Source organism: Cherax quadricarinatus, chromosome 72 (assembly GCF_038502225.1).
Source record: "Cherax quadricarinatus isolate ZL_2023a chromosome 72, ASM3850222v1, whole genome shotgun sequence".
NCBI lineage: Eukaryota > Metazoa > Arthropoda > Malacostraca > Decapoda > Parastacidae > Cherax > Cherax quadricarinatus.
In genome coordinates this window covers 12612585-12634161 of record NC_091363.1, presented here as the reverse complement: position 1 = coordinate 12634161, position 21577 = coordinate 12612585, and the positions used below count along the sequence as shown (strand labels likewise).

The 21577-nt window shown below is 44.6% G+C and overlaps 1 protein-coding gene across 1 annotated transcript in view; it reads left to right on the top strand.

Annotated features, from left to right (window-relative positions):
- The window catches only part of Stip1 (Stress-induced phosphoprotein 1), a 101751-nt gene that overhangs the window by 28578 nt on the left and 51596 nt on the right, over positions 1–21577 (top strand). The window contains exons 5-6 of the mRNA XM_053794988.2: positions 6410–6564; positions 7543–7714. Of these exons, the coding sequence (XP_053650963.1) occupies positions 6410–6564; positions 7543–7714 (327 nt within the window). The remainder of the gene's footprint in view (positions 1–6409; positions 6565–7542; positions 7715–21577) is intronic.

Here is a 21577-nt window from a genome sequence, read left to right as displayed (position 1 = left end):
GTGATGTATAATCCACCACAGAACTGCAGGAGGCCAAGAGAGGAATATGAAGAGAGCAACAGAGCAATGGTGGACACACTTGCTGAGGTGGCAAGAAGAGCTCACTCCAGCAGAGCAAAGTTGCTGGTTATGGGGGATTTCAACCACAGGGAGATTGACTGGGAAAACCTGGAGCCACATGGGGGTCCCGAAACATGGAGAGCCAGGATGTTAGACATGGTGCTGGAAAAGCTCATGCACCAACATGTTAAGAACACTACCAGAGTGAGAGGGGAGGATGAACCAGCAAGATTGGACCTTGTGTTCACCCTGGGCAGCTCAGACATTGAGGACATGAAGTATGAGAGTCCCCTAGGAGCTAGCGACCACGTGGTTCTGTGCTTTGAATACATAGTAGAGCTGCAAGTGGAGAGAATAACAGGAGTTGAATGGGAAAAGCCTGACTATAAAAGAGGGGACTACATAGGGTTGAAGAACTTCCTGCGGGAGGTCCAGTGGGACAGAGAACTGGCAGGAAAGCCAGTAAATGAAATGATGGAATATGTAACAACAAAATGCAAGGAGGCAGTGGAAAGGTTTATTCCCAAGGGCAACAGTAACAACGGGAAGACCAGAACGAGCCTCTGGTTTACCCGACGGTGTAAGGAGGCAAAAACAAAGTGCAATAGAGAATGGAAAAAGTACAGAAGGCAGAGAACACACGAAAATAGGGAGATTAGTCGCAGAGCCAGGAATGAGTACGCACAGGTAAGGAGGGAGGCCCAGCGACAGTATGAAAATGACATAGCATCGAGAATCAAGACTGACCCGAAACTGTTGTATAGCCACATCAGGAGGAAGACAACAGTCAAAGACCAGGTGATCAGATTAAAGACAGAAGGTGGAGAACTCACAAGAAATGATCAGGAGGTATGTGAGGAGCTGAACAGGAGATTTAAGGAAGTTTTTACAGTAGAGACAGGAAGGGCTGTGGGAAGACAGCACAGAAGGGAACATAAAGAGGGAATATACCAACAAGTGTTGGATGACATACGAACAACTGAGGAGGAGGTGAAGAAGCTCTTAAGTGACCTTGACACCTCAAAGGCGATGGGACCGGACAACATCTCCCCATGGGTCCTTAGAGAAGGAGCAGAGATGCTGTGCGTGCCTCTAACCACAATCTTCAACACATCCCTTGAAACTGGGCAACTACCTGAGAAATGGAAGACAGCTAATGTAGTCCCCATATTTAAGAAAGGAAACAGAAACGAGGCACTAAACTACAGACCTGTCTCTCTGACATGTATTGTGTGCAAAGTCATGGAGGAGATTATCAGGAGGAGAGTGGTCGAACACCTGGAAAGGAACAAGATTATAAATGAAAACCAGCATGGGTTCATGGAAGGCAAATCTTGTATCACAAACCTCCTGGAGTTTTATGACAAGGTAACAGTAGTAAGACACGAGAGAGAGGGGTGGGTAGGTTGCGTTTTCCTAGACTGCAGGAAGGCCTTTGACACAGTTCCCCACAAGAGATTAGTGCAGAAGCTGGAGGATCAGGCGCATGTAAAAGGGAGGGCACTGCAGTGGATAAGGGAATACCTGACAGGGAGGCAGCAACGAGTCATGGTACGTGAAGAGGTATCACAGTGGGCGCCTGTTACGAGCGGGGTCCCACAGGGGTCAGTTCTAGGACCAGTGCTATTTTTGATATATGTGAACAATATGATGGAAGGAATAGACTCTGAAGTGTCCCTGTTCGCAGATGACGTGAAGTTGATGAGAAGAATTAAATCGGACGAGGATGAGGCAGGACTGCAAAGAGACCTGGACAGGCTGGACATGTGGTCCAGTAACTGGCTTCTCGATTTCAATCCAGCCAAATGCAAAGTCATGAAGATTGGGGAGGGGCAAAGAAGACTGCAGACAGAGTATAGGCTAGGTGGACAAAGACTACAGACCTCACTCAGGGAGAAAGACCTTGGGGTGACCATAACACCGAGCACATCACCGGAGGCACACATCAACCAAATAACCGCTGCAGCATACGGGCGCCTGGCAAACCTGAGAATAGCGTTCCGATACCTTAATAAGGAATCGTTCAAGACACTGTACACTGTGTATGTTGGGCCCATACTGGAGTATGCAGCACCAGTCTGGAACCCACACCTGGTCAAGCACGTCAAGAAGTTAAAGAAAGTACAAAGGTTTGCAACAAGGCTAGTCCCAGAGCTCAAGGGAATGTCGTACGAGGAAAGGTTAAGGGAAATCAGACTGACGACACTGGAGGACAGAAGGGTCAGGGGAGACATGATAATGACATACAAGATACTGCGGGGAATAGACAGGGTGGACAGAGATAGGATGTTCCAGAGAGGGGACACAGGGACAAGGGGTCACAACTGGAAGCTGAAGACTCAGACGAGTCACAGGGACGTTAGGAAGTATTTCTTCAGTCATAGAGTTGTCAGCAAGTGGAATAGCCTAGCAAGTGAAGTAGTGGAGGCAGGAACCATACATAGTTTTAAGAAGAGGTATGACAAAGCTCAGGAAGCAGAGAGAGAGGACCCAGTAGCGATCAGTGAAGAGGCGGGGCCAGGAGCTGAGTCTCGACCCCTGCAACCACAATTAGGTGAGTACATGTATGTGTAGTGTGCCCTAAGTGTAAGTAGAAGTAGCAAGATGTACCTGAAATCTTGCATGTTTATGAGACAGAAAAAAGACACCAGCAATCCTACCATCATGTAAAACAATTACAGGCTTCTGTTTTACACTCACTTGGCAGGACGGTAGTACCTCCCTGGGTGGTTGCTGTCTACCAACCTACTACCTACATTCTTTTGCTTTCCACTTTGAATTTTTATTCTCACAAAAAATAGAAGATTTACTGTTATGCACACTACTGCGTTAGTGTAGAAATGGTATGAAAGTTAAGACACTTGTGCAACATCTGGTTATCTTTATTGTAGACGTTTCGCCATCCAGTGGCTTTATCAATACAGATTCTTGGATATAATTAGAAAACAGAAGAACTGTATACAAAAGATGAGGTAATCAGTCCCTCAACCTTGGAGGTGGTGTTTACAGCACCGTGATTGTAGACATTCTGAAGCACAGGTAAGGAGACTGGCGCTTATAGTATAGGCGTCAGTGAATGGGGACATGTAGCAGACGAGGGCATAGTCACTGTTAGGCGGGATTCCCCAGCGGAAGTAGGTCCTACCTAAATTGATGGGTTAGTTGTAGAAGCTGTGAAGAAGGTCATGTAAATATCCTCTGAACCAAGATTCCATGATGTTGCAGTGCCTGACAAGTTGTACAAGACAGGTATTCAATACCGACAAGATGAAAGTTAAGACACTTGTGCAGCATCTGGTTATCTTTATTGTAGACATTTTGCCATCCAGTGGCTTCATCAATACAAATTCTTGGACATAATTAGAAAACACAAGAACTATATACAGAAGATGAGGTAATCAGTCCCTCAACCTTGGATGTGGTGTTTACAGCACCGTGGTTGTTGAGATTCTGAAGCACAGGCAAGGAGACTGGCGCTTATATAGGTGTCATCTACATGACATTCTTCACTGCTTCTACAACTAACCCATCAATTTGGGTAGGACCTGCTTCCACTGGGGAATCCCGCCTACCGGTGACTATGCCCTCGTCTGCTACACGTCCCTATTCACTGACGCCTATATAAGCGCCAGTCTCCTTACCTGTGCTTCAGAATCTCTACAACCACAGTACTGTAAACACCACCTCCAAGGCTGAGCGACTGATTACCTCGTCTTTTGTACGTATATAATTCTTCTGTTTTCTAATTATGTTCAAGAATCTGTATTGATAAAGCCACTGGATGGCAAAACATCTACAATAAAGATAACCAGATGTTGCACAAGTGTCTTAACTTTCATCTTGTCGATATTGTATACCTGTCTTGCACAAGTTGGTAGAAATGGTATAAATAATATCAGCATGCTTGTGAAAGAATATTAGACTCACCAGTTGACGTGTATTGGACGCATGGCATGATTTGTTTACTTTTGAACTTTGGCAAAAATCGAACTTTTCTGCTACTTTGAGCTCAATTTCAAGGTACTTTTCATTGTGAAACCAATCAAAATCATCTCAATTTCCATAATGTCTTCCATTCTATAAAATGAGACCAGGAAAACTAGAATACAACCATAAATATCATACAAAAATACACTGCAAAGTCGCTGTTTTAAAGCAAAAACACAATCGGCGTTTTTTTTTTTCATTATGCACTGTGTGCTGCAGGATTTTTTTTTTATACTGCGTGCACTGACCACATAGACCCATTCTTTCATGTAGGCCTACCAGCTTTCTCTTGCTAGATTTGAAGGCGCTAGAATTTACGAGTACTAGTACAGCACCAACCCTGGCGTGCAAGCCGTACTAGTACGGCACCAACCCTGAAAGGGTTAGTATTAGGGCAAGTATGTTATTTTCATATAGTCGGACTTGAGTCCTGGAAATGGGAAGTACAATGCCTGCACTTTAAAGGAGGGGTTTGGGATATTGGCAGTTTGGAGGGATATGTTGTGTATCTTTATATGTGTATGCTTCTAAACTGTTGTATTCTGAGCACCTCTGCAAAAGCAGTGATAATGTGTGAGTGTGGTGAAAGTGTTGAATGATGAAAGTATTTTCTTTCTTTTTTGGGTCACCCTCCCTCGGTGGGAGACGGCCGACTTGTTGAAAAAAAAAAAATGCCTGAAATGCCTCAACATGATAGTGGCTTTCTTTGCTCCAATTATATTGTTACGTAAACACACATTGTAACCTTTGCAAAGAAATAAATGTAAGTTTAGTTTTTAAAGTGCAGTAATTTCCTCCTCCTCCCTCCCTCCTGTCTTCTTCTTCTGTCTTCTTCTTCTTCTTCTGTCTTCTTCTTCTTCTTCTGTCTTCTGTCTTCTTCTTCTGTCTTCTTCTTCTTCTGTCTTCTTCTTCTGTCTTCTTCTTCTTCTGTCTTCTTCTTCTGTCTTCTTCTTCTTCTTCTGTCTTCTTCTTCTTCTTCTGTCTTCTTCTTCTTCTTCTGTCTTCTTCTTCTTCTTCTGTCTTCTTCTTCTTCTTCTGTCTTCTTCTTCTTCTTCTGTCTTCTTCTTCTTCTGTCTTCTTCTTCTTCTTCTGTCTTCTTCTTCTTCTTCTGTCTTCTTCTTCTTCTGTCTTCTTCTTCTTCTTCTTCTGTCTTCTTCTTCTTCTTCTTCTGTCTTCTTCTTCTTCTGTCTTCTTCTTCTTCTTCTTCTGTCTTCTTCTTCTTCTGTCTTCTTCTTCTTCTTCTGTCTTCTTCTTCTTCTGTCTTCTTCTTCTTCTGTCTTCTTCTTCTTCTGTCTTCTTCTTCTTCTTCTGTCTTCTTCTTCTTCTGTCTTCTTCTTCTGTCTTCTTCTTCTTCTTCTTCTTCTGTCTTCTTCTGTCTTCTTCTTCTGTCTTCTTCTTCTTCTGTCTTCTTCTTCTTCTGTCTTCTTCTTCTTCTTCTTCTTCTTCTTCTTCTTCTTCTTCTGTCTTCTTCTTCTTCTGTCTTCTTCTTCTGTCTTCTTCTTCTTCTGTCTTCTTCTTCTTCCATCCAACATTTAAAGTTTCTAGTGAGTGTGAGGGATGGTCTGAACACTACACACACTACCCTCAACTGTACCTACCACCACCCTTACTTGTGTGTACTCTTACACCTACTTCCCACAGCATACACTTTTAATATTTTTCTTGGTTTTCACTGTAGCTAAACCATATGATATATGCTACTTTGGTTCAGGTGTGGTGGATTTGTATTTGTTTGGTACAGTTTGTTTAATGAATGTGAATTTTTATATTTAGATTGAGATTAATCAGGGATATACAGTATTTTTCCTTTAGTTTTTATACTTAAATATATTGATGTATGGTTTGAAAATTCTCATTGTAATATTCAACTAGCAGCAGGTGTATCTGGATTATTAACTTTGATCTCAGTCTAGCATTAGTCCTTGTTAAAATGGGAAATAGCTGTTCAACAGGGACAGGGGTGGGGAGGGTTCAGAATTCTTTGGTCCTTTAAAGTTGTGTGAACATTAGTTAAGCAGAGGAAGGCAACTGACTGTAAATTGACATGAATTTTGTATGGAGAATGAAAGCTGTGCATTGGAAAGAGGAATAAGTGTGTGGAGGAGAGTTCTGTTGAAGGAATTAATATAGATGGGCTGTAAGGATAAAGAATATTTAGGTCACCCTGTTCATTTTGAAATAACTAACACTGATATTAATGAATCTTGGTAGGCTAATAGTAATTACTATCAGACTGATACCTGGTACAACAATCTGAGTTACATTATAGGCTCATATTGTACTCTAATTACTTCATGAGCTATACATTTTTTTAACCCTTCTGGATTACGATGATCGTTAATTATAATTTATACATTGACAGTTACTACAACAAGGAGGTGGTAGGATGTTGAATCCGTTCCATGACCCTAACTGTATGAAGCGCATTAAGGAGGACCCTCGCACTAAAGAATTCATGAAGGACCCAGAATTTGCTAAAAGAATGGAAGAACTCGTGATGAATCCCCAGACACTTAGGTATGTTCCTCTTTCCCCACTATAAAACCTCCAGGAGGTCACTTGATGCTCTTGATCCCAAGAATTGGAGCTAACCTTCCTTTCTTGGGTTGAATATGATTGCCTACCATTCCCCAAGCTCTGTATGATCCCAGTGGATTTAGCACTACCCCACATAGTAATAATAATAGTTCCCTCATTTTTAAAAGTCAGATTCTGTTGTCTTGGCCCAAAGGCAGGCTGCAAGAGTAGGAAAATAGAACCCATCAAAGCTGTATCTACCTTGGCTCCAGCATTATCTTTACTGTACAGTTGATTTATACATTAGAGACATGCTTAATATGAAAACAAAGCTTTTCTTAGTTCTTATTCTTGCTATATTTTAACAGTTTAGGAGGCTTGCTTAAAGATGGGGCTGCTGGCCAATGATTCCAGGAACAATTAACAAATAACAGAACATGAGGTGAAGTTGTAGCCATCTGCGAGTCAATGGATTTCGTGTTGTCTATTGACTTAGTTTTCTTTTTGCTGTGTGAATATTAACCAAATGCAAGACCCTTTTGTGAAGAATATCTAGTGATGTCCAAATTACATAGAGTACTATAAAATTAATGTACAGTACAGAAAGAACAAAAAGGAACAGTACCATGACTGGAACAATACACACACAACCCACACTTAGGAGACTGTAACTCATGACATATATGGGAGTGAATTAAAATGTTCATGTCATTGTGTAAACTATGCCCATTTTCTCTGGAAGGAGCACCCTGTCTATTTCCTATAAGGTATATATGGTAACTGCATCAAGGTGGGGCCTACTGTTTTTGAAAATATGTATGCATATACAGTTTGAAATTTTTTAAAGTATTTTCATGGAAATAAGAAATTTTTCCACTATTCTGGTTTGTTTTTGTGGTTTAACTCTGTCTAATTTAAGGTCTTAAAATTATATTGCTTAATAGTAAATTCAATAGCAATTTTCAACTTTTATTTCAGTACCATGTTAAATGACAAAAGAGTGTTGACGACTTTAAGTGTGTTAATGGGAATGGATGTCAGTGACGATGATGATGAAGAACCTGAACCATCTCCACTTCGCAAGAAGACTCCAACACCTCCACCTAAACAAGAAAAAATGGAAGTAGATAAGAGTCCGGAACAGCTAAAAGTACGATAAAAGGCCTATGCCATTTTATAAGGAAGAAGGGGGCCTTATTGTAGAATGTATTGTGTATATTCAGATGTCTGATTCATGCTCATTGTAGTTTGTGAATTTCTCTGATCTTCACTTTGATGTGTTTCTTCTCTTCATCAGAAGATAAAACTTACATAGGCTTGGCACCCTGCACATCTAATATAATGGTATTCTATACAATGTTGGAATAATCAGCGATGCTTAACTTAGTATCTTTGATCTACATTTCTATGAAAATGCATTGTATGTTAATACTAACCTCTTCAAGGGGGGCTTCTTGATGCGGCAAAGACGCTCTTGGTCTTAGGAATTAAACCCTTTGGTCTCCTTCCTCAGACCGAACCTAAGTACCCCCCAATCCTCCTTTCCCTATCCCATCTTCCCCGTCCCCCCTTTTTTTCTTTCCCCTTTCCTCCCCCTTCCCAATCCTCCCCTTTCCCTGTCCCGTTTGTAGTCTCTGGGGCCCTCCTCTCTGGCATTACGGTTTCTACATAGGGGGAAGTTTGCTAAGGTTCATCCCACTTCATGGGGTCCCTCGGGGGTCGTGTATCTTCGGAAGCTGCCTGTCATTTCTGGGAGGTGGCAGCTGAAGGAGGTATGCTTTATGGCGGGTTTCCAACAGCCCTTTCTTTTGTCCACTGAAGTGGCTCGGTGGATGTGAGGCCGCTATCCCGGAGCGCTGGTTTACTGGCATGAAGGGTAGGGTATGCACTGGTTCCATGCTGCATCTTCACTGCTCGTGGGCTCGAGGCCTCCCTCAGATGAGAGGAGGAACTTGCGGCCCTTCCATGCCTTCTAGTGACTGTCCCTCCGCTGTCCCTCTTTTTTTTTTTTTCTTTAAAATAACAAGAAAGAAGATAACATGGAAGAAGCACCACTATCGTGGAATCTTTGTTCTGTGATAACCCTCCTCCTCCCAGGCCCCTTTCTGATCCCTCATCCTGTTCTGACTTGGCTTCGTTATTGGACCATTCTTTAGACTCTTCCCATACCCCCGGTACCTTCTGCTGGTGACACTCCGTCACCTGCTACAGGTGCTGGGGCGCCACCCGTTTTTGTTAGTGCCACTGCTTCTTGCACATCTTTAACAATACGTCCGGCTTCCCTGAATACAGTGTGACGGTGTTTGGATCGCCCACCTCCCTCAGGTCAAACCACTTGCGGTACTACTCCTAAACGTTCTAGATAACCTACTGATGACTGTTCTTCAGTGTCTGCCCAAAAATGACCTACGTGGCACCCACTCCCTTTGCGCACCATGTTTACAAGTACAAAGTGGACTTAAATTCTTTTCCCTACCACCAGCATCTCCAGCTGATTATCTCTCTGATCATAGTATTGGTAAAGCTCTTTTATGGCATCTTGGCCTAAATATGTTTTCACACTCTTCAAAGCAGCACGCATGTCATTACAGTTCAGAATTCAGAACAGCTCGTACTCTCTCCCATATAACTTCCATAGATAGCATTCCAGTCACAGCTCATGAGCACGCTACTCTCAGTTCTTGCAGTGGTACTGTGGTTTTACCGCATACCATTGTGCAGAGTGATTTTCTGCCTTGCGGCGATGATATTTTAGAGCAATTAGCCCTTCAGGAGCTTCCTATTCTCAAAGTGGATACATACATCCTGCCTGCTCATGGGCGGAGGCGCTTTTCCAGTAACATTGCCCATTTAACCTTGGACTGCCGTGAACTCCCATCCTCTGTTTATATTTTAGGCCATCGCCTAGAGGTCCATAAAGTGATCCCTACTCCCCAACAGTGTCATAATTTCTGGCGCTTCAGGCACCCCACTAAATACTGCAGATCTGCAGTGGAGTACCTGGTCTATGGTGCCACAGATCATACCAATGCATCTTGCAGTCTTCCTCCCTCTTGTCTCAATTGCAGTGAATCTCGTCCTTTTTCATGCCATTGTCAAGTCTATTATAATGAACGAGAAATCTGTTATCTCAAGGAGAGTGAAGGCCGTACTTACGCTATGGCTGTCTTCCAGCTCCGCCTTCAGGGAAAACTCCCTCATGTTCCTTATTCTCGGGTAGCCCTTGACGGTCCTCCCACCCACCAACTCCTCTGCGGCCATGTCTTCCGGGGGCACCCCTGTTTCTAATTCTTTTGCAGTTTTATCCTCTGAAACTCCTACCTCTGCACCTCTTCCTACTTCTGCTTCATCTCGCTCACTACTTTCTCAGTCTACGAGATCTCGAAGCCTACACCTTCTTTGTGTCTATCACCTGTGCAGTTGAATCTACCTACTACCTCGGCGCCTGGTTCTTGCCCCCCTTTCTAGCTCTCGCACGTAGGTGGAGGTATTCCCCCCACTCATGCAGGCCCCTCTTCTCCTGTTCCCTCACCCCCCTGGTCTTCCCTTCCTTCCTCTCCTGTTACATTACAGGACTCTTCTGCCCCTGCCGACGCATCTCTCCAGGTTCATACTCCCTGCCCCTCTCAGACCTCCATAGTTGCTCCGGTCTCTACTTGCTCTACCTCATCTGTCTCTGAAATCGTGGTATCTGCATCTTCCTTATCCGCTGAGATGCTTAACACTATCTCCAGTTATATTACGGAGACGAAACCCTAGATGGACACCGACGCGCCTCCTTTTACCCTTTCTTTTTCACAGCCCTCCTTCACAGTATTCTGATTCCTCCTTGCTTACATACTTACTGTTGCCCCCACACATTGACTTGATTGATCCTAATAGCCTATAGATTTTATCACTTCGTATTGTTGACATTCCTATTTTTGTAAATAATGTCTTATTTACATTGGAATATTTGTGGCCTCGGGTAATCGGGGAGACTCCAAGTGTTACTCTCCCAGTTTTCCCTGATATATGTTGTTACAAGAGCCCAAAATTCATTCAGCTGTTATTCGTCCTGTTTTGGGCCATGTGCTGTTACATTCTTCTGATCCTTTTCCTGATGAATCATTTAATGAGAGCACGCTTCTTCTACACATTGATATGCTGTATCGACAAGTTTTTGTTCGTTCTATGCTGCAGCTCGTATTTAGTTACACAGATGGTATACAGTTTGCTCTCTCTATCTTTCCCCCTCCTGTGCATTCTGTATCTTGGATATTGTATTTTTGATCTCTTCTCTACTGCCGCCCATCTTGTTGGGTGATTTTAACACCCATCATCATCTGTGGGGAGGGTCCCACTGTGGCATTGGAGAGAAGGAGTATAAGAGTGAATGTTTTCAGATATTTGGGAGTTGATTTGTTAGCAGATGGGTTTTTGAAGGATGAGATTAACCATAGAATTGATGATGGAAAAAAGGTGAGTAGTGCATTGAGGTATCTGTGGAGACCAAAAAAACGTTATCCATGGAGGCAAAGAAGGGAATGTTTGAAAGTATAGTGGTACCAACAAACCTATATGGGTGTGAAGCTTGGGTTGCAAATGCTGCAGTGAGGAGGTGGCTGGAGACAGTGGAAATGTCATGTCTAAGGGCAATGTGTGGTGTAAATGTTATGCAGAGAATTCGGAGTGTGGAAATTAGGAGGAGGTGCGGAGTTACTAAAAGTATCAGTCAGAGGTCTTGAAGAGGGGTTGTTGAGGTGGTTTGGTCATTTAGAGAGAATGGATCAAAGTAGAATGACTTGGAGAGTGTGTAAATCTATAAGGGAAGGAAGGTAGAGCAGGGGTCGTCCTAGAAAAGATTGGAGGGAGGGGGTAAAGGAGGTTTTGTGAGCGAGGGGCTTCGACTTCTAGCAAGCATGTGTGTGTGTGTGTTTTAGATAGGGGTGAATGGAGACCAATGGTTTTTGGGACCTGACGAGCTGTTGGAGTGTGAGCTAGGTAAAATTTAGTGAAGGGATTCAGGGAAACCAGTTATTTTTATATAGCCGGACTAAGGTACTGGAAATGGGAAGTACAGTGCCTGCACTTTAAAGGAGGGGTTTGGGATATTGGCAGTTTGGAGGGATATGTTATATATCTATATATGCTTCTAAACTATTGTATCTGGGCACCTCTGCAAGGACAGTGATTATGTGTGATTATGGGGGAGATTTTCTATCTTTTTGGGTCACCCTGCCTCAGTGAAAGACAGCCGACTTGCTGAAAAAAAAAAAAGTACACAAGTATAACTATCAAGAGTGTATATAAAACATGAAATAACTTTAAAACACTTGAAATTTTGGAAGGTTTCCAGACATAATGGAGAGAGCCAGTGTTCACGGAGAATGTAAGCAAACCTGGTGGGACACTGACTGTATTAGAAAGTCAGGTGGGGGAGCCGTGTAGCAAGTTTTCGTCATTATTTGAAATGTCCACATTAGCGGAACTACGTAAAGCAAAACGCCATAAAATGGGGCCCTACTGTAAATATTTTCCTCTTCAACGGGGGCTCCTTGGCGTGGTGAAGAGGCTCTTGGTCTGAGGAATTAGACCTGTCGGTCTCCTTCCTCAGACCGAACCTAATTACCCCCCAATCCCCCGTTCCCTATCCCATCCTCCCCTTTTTCCTTTCCTCCTCCTCCCCACCCCTCCCTTTTGCCCTTCCTTTTTGGCCTTTGGGATTTTTTTTTTTTTCCCCACAGGCACACTAGTTCCTAGGTAGGCGAAAGGGTACCGGGGTCCATCCCATTCCGTTGAGGTTCTTGGCGGTGGCGTAGTTTGCCGTGGAATCTGGATTGCCTGGGGATGTCCCGATCCCTCTCCGGTATCCCGGAGGGTGGCTTTGGGTGTCTCTCGGGCGACGGGTGTATCTCTGGAAGCCACCTTTCGGATTCCGGGGGTGGTGGCCGAAGGAGGTATGCTTTGTGGCGGATTTCCGGCCGCCCTCTCTTTTGTCCACCGAGGTAGCTCGGCAGATGTGAGGTTGCTATCCCAGATTGCCGGTTTACTGGCATGATGGGTAGGGTATGGCACTGGTTCCATGCTGCATCAGCGCTACTTGCGGTGCTAAGGTCCTCTTGGGCGCGGAGGGAGATTTCTGGCCTTTTCATTCCTCCTAGGAACTATCCCTCCCCGGTCCCCCCCCCCCCCATTTTTTTTTTTTTTTTTTTTTTTAAAAACAGAAAGAAAGAAAGTAACCTAACCATGGCAGCCCTAGTCCATGAACCTGCTACCCCCGGGCCCCTTCTTGATACCGCACCCCATTCTGACCCCGCCTCGTCTTTGGACCACTCTTCGGACACTCCTCATGCCTCTGTACCTCTTGCTGGTGCTGTTTCCTCACCCGCTTCAGATACTGAGGCCTCAATTGACTCCTTCGATTTATCTGACCTTCGCTCTCCAGCCTCTCCCTCTACGGTGCGGCAATTTTCGAATCGCCGGCCCGTTCCACGTCGGACCAACTTAGGTCCCACGCCTAAACGACAACGACAATTACCTGCTGACGATACTTCTCCACCTTCTTGTTCTTCTCAGAAAAGATCGACACGTCCTTCACTACCTTTCCACGCTCAGTTTCAGACTGCACAATGGACTAAATTCTTCACTTTACGACCGACTTCCTCTACTACCTATCTTTCTGACCACAGTATTGGCAAGGCACTCCTATGCCATGTTGGTAAAGATATTTCTTTTCATGCTCTTAAGAACGGTACTCGCATCGTCACCGTACAGAATGCTACCCAGGCTCATGAGCTTTCTCGTCTTTCCCATATCGATACTGTTCCTGTAACTATTGAAAAGCATCATTCCCTCAATTCTTGTAGTGGTACAGTCTTTCTGCCCCATACCATAGTTCAACAAAATTTCCAGACATGTGGCACTGACATTCTAGAACAGCTGGAACTCCAAGATCTCCCAATCCTCAAGGTAGATACTTATGTTCTTCCTGCCTGCAGGCGGAGACGATACCCTAGCAATGTGGCTCGTTTAACTTTTGACAGCCGTGAACTCGCATCCTCAGTTTATGTAGCAGGACATCGGTTACAAGTTCGAAAGGTGATCCCTACACCGCAACAGTGTAGAAATTGCTGGCGATTTGGCCATCCAGCGAAATATTGCAGATCTATCGCCGAATGCCCAGTCTGTGGTGCCGATGACCATTCTAATACGTCTTGCAGTCGACCTCCCTCTTGCCTTAATTGTCATGAGGCTCGCCCTTCGTACTCTCGCCGTTGTCAAGTCTACTTAAACGAGCGGGAAATCCGTTACCTCAAAGAGGCAGAAGGTCTCCCTTATGCCATGGCAGTTTCTCATCTCCGCCTCCAAGGGAGACTACCTCGTGTTTCTTATTCCCGTGTTTCAAAACGTCCCCCCCACTTCTGGTATCCCATCTTCTGCACCCACCTCTGTGGTTACCTCTCCCATAGTCACTCCTGTAGCTAATTCTTTTGCTGTCCTCGGCTCAGACGTCCCTACTTCAACGTCTCAGTCTGATCTTGCTTCTTCGTGTTCTCTCTCACAAGCCTCAGTAGCGACGAGATCTCGTATGACACCTCCTCCCAATCGTCCCTCTACTTCTCAAAAGTCAAAAAAAAAGTCCGTTAACACCTCCTACCCATCTTCCACCTCCTCATTTTCCCTTCCCTGTCTCTGTACCTGGTTCTCCCCCTCTCACTGGCTCTGTTACAAGTGTAGAGGTTCACCCTCCTCCTCGTACTGTACCTTCCTCCCCTGTTCCCTCCCAAGTTTCTTCCTCTTCTGCCACCTCCCAGGTTTCTGCCTCTTCTGTCCCCTTCCATGCTTCTCCAGTTCCCTCCACCCTTTCGCGTCCCCCCCCCTACCTTGGTACAGTCCATTACAGTTCCAATCTTTACTCATCCTCCCCCTACCATTTCCAATATTGTCTCCCATACAACGTCTCTGAATTCTGAAACACTTGAAGCAATCTCTGAATATATTGCAGAGACCAAACCATCAATGGACACTGATCCACCCTCCGCTCCTTCTCTCTCCTCTACTCCATCTGCGCAACTCCTTTCTTCACAGCGCACCGTTCCTTCGCTGCTTGAACGTTTTCCACTGCCTCCGCATGTGGACTTTTCTAACCCCTCTAGTCCGTAGGAACCCTTACCTGCGGATTTCAGGTATCTTTATCATTGCCAATCATGGCCTATTTACAGTGGAATATACGCGGCCTCAGGGGTATTCGGGGTGAGCTTCAGATGTTACTCTCCCAGTTTTCCCCTGTTGGTGTTTGCTTACAGGAACCAAAATTACACTCTGCTGTTATCTCTCCCATCTCAGGCTATAATTTATTGTATTCTTCAGATCCTTTTCCTGATGGGACTTTTAATGAAAGTGCCCTTCTTCTACGCACTGATATTCCATACCATCAGCTATTTGTTCGTACTTCGCTGCATTACACAGCAGCCCGTATCTACTTGCATAGGTGGTATACACTCGGCTCTTTATATCTCTCTCCTTCTCGGGCATTGTCTATTCCAGATATTGCCTTTTTTGTTTCGTCATTACCACCACCTGTTCTGTTACTTGGTGATTTTAATGCCCACCATTTCCTCTGGGGGGGTCTCACTGTGATTCCCGTGGCATTCAGTTAGAGGCTTTTCTTGCCACCCACCCCCTCCATGTTTTAAATACAGGTACTCACACTCATTTTGATCCTCGGACTCACACTCTCTCTTGCATTGATCTCTCAGTCTGCTCTTCCTCCGCCGCATTAGACTTCACTTGGTCTGTTCTTCCGGACTTACATGACAGCAATCATTTCCCAATCATTCTTACTTCCCCTTCATATTCACCACCTCTTCGCATCCCACGCTGGCAATTTGATCAGGCAAATTGGAACCTTTACTCACACCTAACTGTTTTTAGAGAGGTTCCTCCTTCGTCCTCCATCGATGAGCTTTTACACCTCTTCTCGTCCTCCGTTTTAACCGCAGCTTCTCATTCTATACCCCAAACTTCGGGCAGGCATTCTCAGAAATGCGTGCCTTGGTGGTCTCCTGCTTGTGCTCGTGCAGTATGTTTGAAACGCACTGCATGGGGCAGGTACCGGTACAATAGAACCACAGAGAGGCTTCTTGATTTTAAGCAGAAGCGTGCGATCACTCGCCGTGTCATCCATGACGCTAAACGCACTTGCTGGCGAGATTATGTCTCCACCATCACCTCTGCTTCCTCTATGAGTGCAGTCTGGAAAAAAGTACGAAAACTGAGTGGTAAATATTCTCCTGACCCGGCTCCTGTTCTGCGGGTTGCCGGTGTTGATATAGCAAACCCACTAGATGTTGCCAATGAAATTGGCAATCATCTGGTCCGTATTTCTCAGGGACTCCATCTATGCCCCTCATTTCTTTACTCAAAGTCTGCCAGAGAGTTAGCACCCTTGGACTTTTCTTCTCTCAGAGAAGAACAGTATAATGTGCCTTTTACACTTCAAGAACTGGAGGCAACACTCTCAGCTTGCCGATCATCGGCAGCTGGGCCCGACGACATTCATATTCTAATGCTACAACATTTACATCAGTCAGCCCTTGCAGTCCTATTACGCCTTTACAATCTTATTTGGTCACAAGTTCTTCCACAGCTGTGGAAATCCGCCATTGTTCTCCCTTTCTGCAAACCAGGCACTACGGGACATGAAACCTCCCACTATCGTCCCATTGCTCTTACCAGTGCAGTTTGCAAAGTGATGGAACGCCTAGTAAATAGACGTTTAGTGTGGTATTTAGAGACACACAACAGTCTCTCCACTCGTCAATATGGCTTTCGTAAGGGACGTTCTACCATAGACCCCTTACTACGCTTGGATACGTATGTTCGTAATGCCTTTGCGAATAACCACTCAGTTATTGCCATATTTTTTGACCTTGAGAAAGCATATGACACAACTTGGAGGTATAATATTTTAGCCCAAGCCCCACTCCTTAGGCCTTCGAGGCAATCCACCATCCTTCCTTAAGAACTTTTTAACTGACAGGCATTTCCGTGTTTGGGTTAATAATGTGCTCTCCCCGGACTTATCCAAGCTGAAGGTGTCCCCCAGGGATGTGTTCTGAGCACAACACTTTTTCTCCTTGCTATTAATGATTTGGCCTCTAGTCTTCCATCAAATATTTGGTCATCACTCTATGTTGATGACTTCGCTATTGCCTGTGCAGGCGCTGACTGTCACCTTATTACAGTTTCTCTCCAGCATGCAGTCGACCGTGTTTCCAATTGGTCCACCACACGTGGGTTTAAATTTCCAGCACTAAAACCCACCAAATTACTTTCACTAGACGCTCTGTCATCTCCGATCATCCTTTGTACCTCTATGGCTCCCGTATCCCTGAACGTGATACAGTCAAGTTTCTGGGCCTCCTCTTTGATCGTAGGTTATCCTGGAAACCTCACATTACCTCTCTGAAGGCAACTTGTCACAGCCGGCTGAACCTTCTTAAAACCCTTGCTCATCTTTCGTGGGGAGCTGATCGTCGAACCCTCCTTCGCCTACATTCCACCCTTGTCTTATCGAAACTTGATTATGGTGACCAGATCTATTCAGCGGCATCTCCTGCTACTCTCTCTAGCCTTAACCCCATTCATCACCAAGGATTACGTTTATGCCTTGGTGCTTTTCGCTCTTCCCCTGTCGAGAGCCTCTATGCAGAAGCGAACATTCCATCCTTATTCGATCGCCGTGATGCCCATTGCCTTTGCTAATATGTACGCTCTCATGATCTCCGCAATCCTTCCATTTATAGAATGGTCACTGATATTAGTAGACATTCTTTATTTGTTCGCCGCCCCTGTTTACTCCATCCCTTCTCTCTTGGCCTTCATTCGCTCTTGTCTTCTCTTCAATTACCACCTTTCTATGTACATGTAGCATCTCACTTTTCCCTACCCCCCTGGGAAGTTCCAGCTGTTCGAGTCTGTTCTTTCTCTCTCCCTTGCTCGAAAGCCCAACTGTCTATGGTCGCTTCCCGCTCTCTTTTTCTTGACCACTTTCACTCTCATTCTCATGCCATTGCTGTGTACACAGATGGCTCTAAGTCTTCTGATGGCGTAGGATTCGCAGCAGTGTTTCCGGACAGCGTCGTACAAGGGCATTTACTATCTTCGGCTAGTATTTTTACTGCTGAATTGTATGCCATCCTTACAGCACTTATCCGTATTGCATCTATGCCTGTGTCATCATTTGTGGTTGTCTCAGACTCCCTTAGTGCTTTACAGGCTATACAGAAATTTGATACACCTCACCCCTTAGTCCTCCGTATCCAACTTTGGCTACGCCGCATCTTTACCAAGCATAAAGATATTGTTTTTTGTTGGGTCCCTGGTCATGTTGACGTACAGGGCAATGAACAGGCAGACACTGCTGCGCGGTCAGCAGTACATGACCTACCAGTTTCATGTAGAGGTATTCCATTTACGGACTATTTTGCTGCAATATCTTCCCAACTTCACACCCGTTGGCAACAACGTTGGTCTACTATGCTCGGCAACAAACTTCAATCTATTAAACCGAGTATTGGTTACTGGCCGTCTTCTTATCACCAGTGTCGAGGTTGGGAGACTACTCTCTCCCGTCTTCGCATTGGCCATACTCGTCTTACTCATGGATATCTCATGGAGAGGCGCCCTGCTCCTCTCTGTGAGAATTGCCAAGTTCCATTATCAGTCGGCCACATTCTGTTGGACTGCCCACTTTATCAACGAGCACGCAGAATTTACCTCCGTCGTCGTCTTCGCTCTGCTGCTCTCTCTTTACCTTCCCTTCTCGCTGATGGACCCACCTTTCATCCAGACTCTCTCATTGACTTTTTGACAACAACTGACTTACTTCACAAATTCTGATACCTTCAGCCCTTTCTACTTCAATCTCTTGCTACCCTCTACCCCCGTACTATCCCCTGCCCCGCTGTTTTCTGTAACCTACTGATCATCCCTCCTCCCTTCTGCCATCCAATACCCTCGCTTCCTTCCCTACCCTGCAGCGCTGTATAGCCCTTGTGGCTTAGCGCTTCTTTTTGATTATAATAATAATAATGTAAATATTTTTGCCTTGGCTGGTAAGGTGTTGGGACTTCAAGAGCACATCATGTCACATCTCTAGGATGCGATGTATTCTGGCAGTCGGCTAACGTAAGGGCTGCATCTTGGTGAATGCATACACTACATCCACGTGCTTTTAACTAATACTTGCCAACAGGTATGGGTATTTTGTATAAATTAAGCATTGAAAGGTACATGTATAAATTTTGGAAAACATTAGTTATGAAAAATGCTGTCTAGTGGCTATGACTTATTCTTAATAAAAAATTGTGGCAACCTGGTAGGTACTGCTTGTGATCCTGCAAGCAGATTGTAATACCCCCCCATCCCCCCTTCCCCATTTTTAAGGTTGTTTAATTACTATAAAGTGAGTATTGCCAAGACTTATGTTCCCAGATTCACACCTCTGTAGATAAACTCAGATCATCCTAAGATTCACCATTCATATTTATGATTGAACAGTTATAATATAAAAAAAAATGTCAGAGGCTTCTCAATATGTTTTGTAAAGGTTCATTTCATCAAAACATGTACTTGTAAACTGTCCAACATTTATAAATTTTTCTTTTTGTTAGGGGCTGTCTTGAATACAGTAGTATTCTAGCCTGGAGAGAAAAGGGACTTGCAGTATAATCATTGGCTCATCATCCCTTATTGTGAACAAGCTCATTATCTAGCCTTTAACTTTCTTTCTGTAGCAGCAGTAATATGGTTATGATTCCTGAGTGAGAAACCTGACATCACTCCCAACTGCCCATGAAGCATTCACTCTGTTGAATGTTTGGAGTTTCTTAGATATGAGAGAATGGGTCTATGCAGTGAGTGTTCACTGCATAAAAAAAAAATGTGCAAGAGATGCATGATGGGAAAAGCAAAACTCTTATCTTGTGTTTGGTTTAAAATAGCAACTGAGTTATTTTCTATGATGGTTTTATTAGCAGTTTTTGGTATTTGATACTTCTGAAATAGAGATGAATTTGGTTGGTTTCAGGATGAAGTAGCTTAAATTAGGCTCAAAAGCAGTGGTAATATTAGATTTTTGGCAATTTTTATTTTTTCTGAGGGTGAGTAAGGCTTCCCTACACCCCCTGGGCCTCTTTAAGGGGGACATTTTGTTGTGGTGAAGAGGCTGTTGGTCTGAGGAATTAGACGTTTTGGTCTTCCTCAGATCGAACCTAATTACCCCCCAATCTCCTCTTCCTTATCCCATCCTCCCTTTTTTTTCCCTCTCCTCATCCCTCCCCTTATCCCTATCCCATTTGTAGCCTCTGGGGTCCTCCCCTCTGGCATTACGGTTTCTAGGTAGGGAGGAAGTGTGTAGGAGTTCATCCCGCTCCATGAGGTTCCTCGGGTGTGGTGTATAGTTTGCTGTGGAATCTGGATTGTCTAGAGGCACCCTGCTCCCTTTCCGGATTTCCAGGAAGTGAGCGGGGTGTCCTACAGATGATGGGTGTATCTCCAAAGGCTGATTGTCAGTTCTGGGAGGTGACAGCCAAAGGAGGTATGCCTTGTGGTGGATTTCCAACTGCCCCCTCTTTTGTCCACCGAGGTGGCTTGGTAGATGTGAGGTTGCTAATCCGGAGCGCTGGTTTACTGGCATGAAGGGTGGGGTATGGCACGGGTTCCATGCTGCTTCTGCACTACTTACAGGTTCGAGGTCCTCTTGCGTGAGGGGGGGGAACTTTCAGCCCTTTCATGCTTCCTAGTGACTGTCCCTCTGCTGTCCCCTTTTTTTTTAACAAGAAAGAAGTACCACTATCATGGAGTCTTCATTCTCTGATAACCCTCCTCCCCCCAGGCCACTTTCTGTTCCCACATCCTGTTTTGACCCGGCTTCATTATTGGGCCATTCTCTAGACTTGCCATACCTCTGTACCTTCCGCTTGTGACGCTTCGTCACCTGCTCTAGGTGATGGGGCTCCGCCCATTTCTGTTAGTGCCTCTATCTCTTGCATGCCTTTAACTGTGTCCGGCTTCCCCCAAATACGGTACGACAGTTTTCGGATCGCCCACCTACCTCAGGTTGGGCCGCTGGCAGTACTACACTTAAACATTCCAGACCATTTGGTGACGGTGGTTCTTTGATGTCTGCTCATTCCACCCAAAAACGACCTACGCGACACCCACTTCCTTTATGCACCATGTTTACAAGTACACAGTGGACTAAATTCTTTTCCCTGCAACCAACATCTCCAACTGATTATCTTTCTGACCATAGTACATGTATTGGCAAAGCTCTTTTAGGACATGTTGGCCAAAATATATCCTTTCACACTCTTTGAAGCGGTGCGCTCATCGTTACAAACTGGTTGTCTCCCACTGAGGCAGGGTGACCCAAAAAAGACAAATACTTTCACCCTGATTCATTCGCATATGCTCGCTGTCTTTGCAGAGATGCCCACATGAGTTTACATGTCACTCCAAACTGCCAATATCTCAAACCCCTCCTTTAACCCTTAAACTGTCCAAGCAGTTCTACGTTCACATGCGTAGTGCTCCAAAAGTAGATCTACATTTTTTTACATATTTTCAAACAAAAAAAAAAAGTAGATCCAAGTTTTTTACGTGTTTTCAAATGTAAAAAAAAAGATGATCTACTTTTTTTTTTTTTTACATACTTTCAAATGTTGAAAAAACGTAGATCTACATTTGGACAGTTTCAGGGTTAAAGTGCAGGCATTGTGCTTCCCACCTTCAGGACTCGAGTCCGGCTAACCAGTTTTCTTGAATCCCTTCACAAAATATTAACCTGCTTACACTCCAACAGCTAATCAGGTCCCAAAAACCATTCGTCTCCATTCACTCCCATCTAACACGCTCGCATGCCTGCTGCATGTCCAAAACAGAAGGTATACTAACAAAATAGCTAAGAATTTGGGCAAATGGAGCAATGGAATAGACTGAAAATAGGACTTGGTGAGCAAAATCG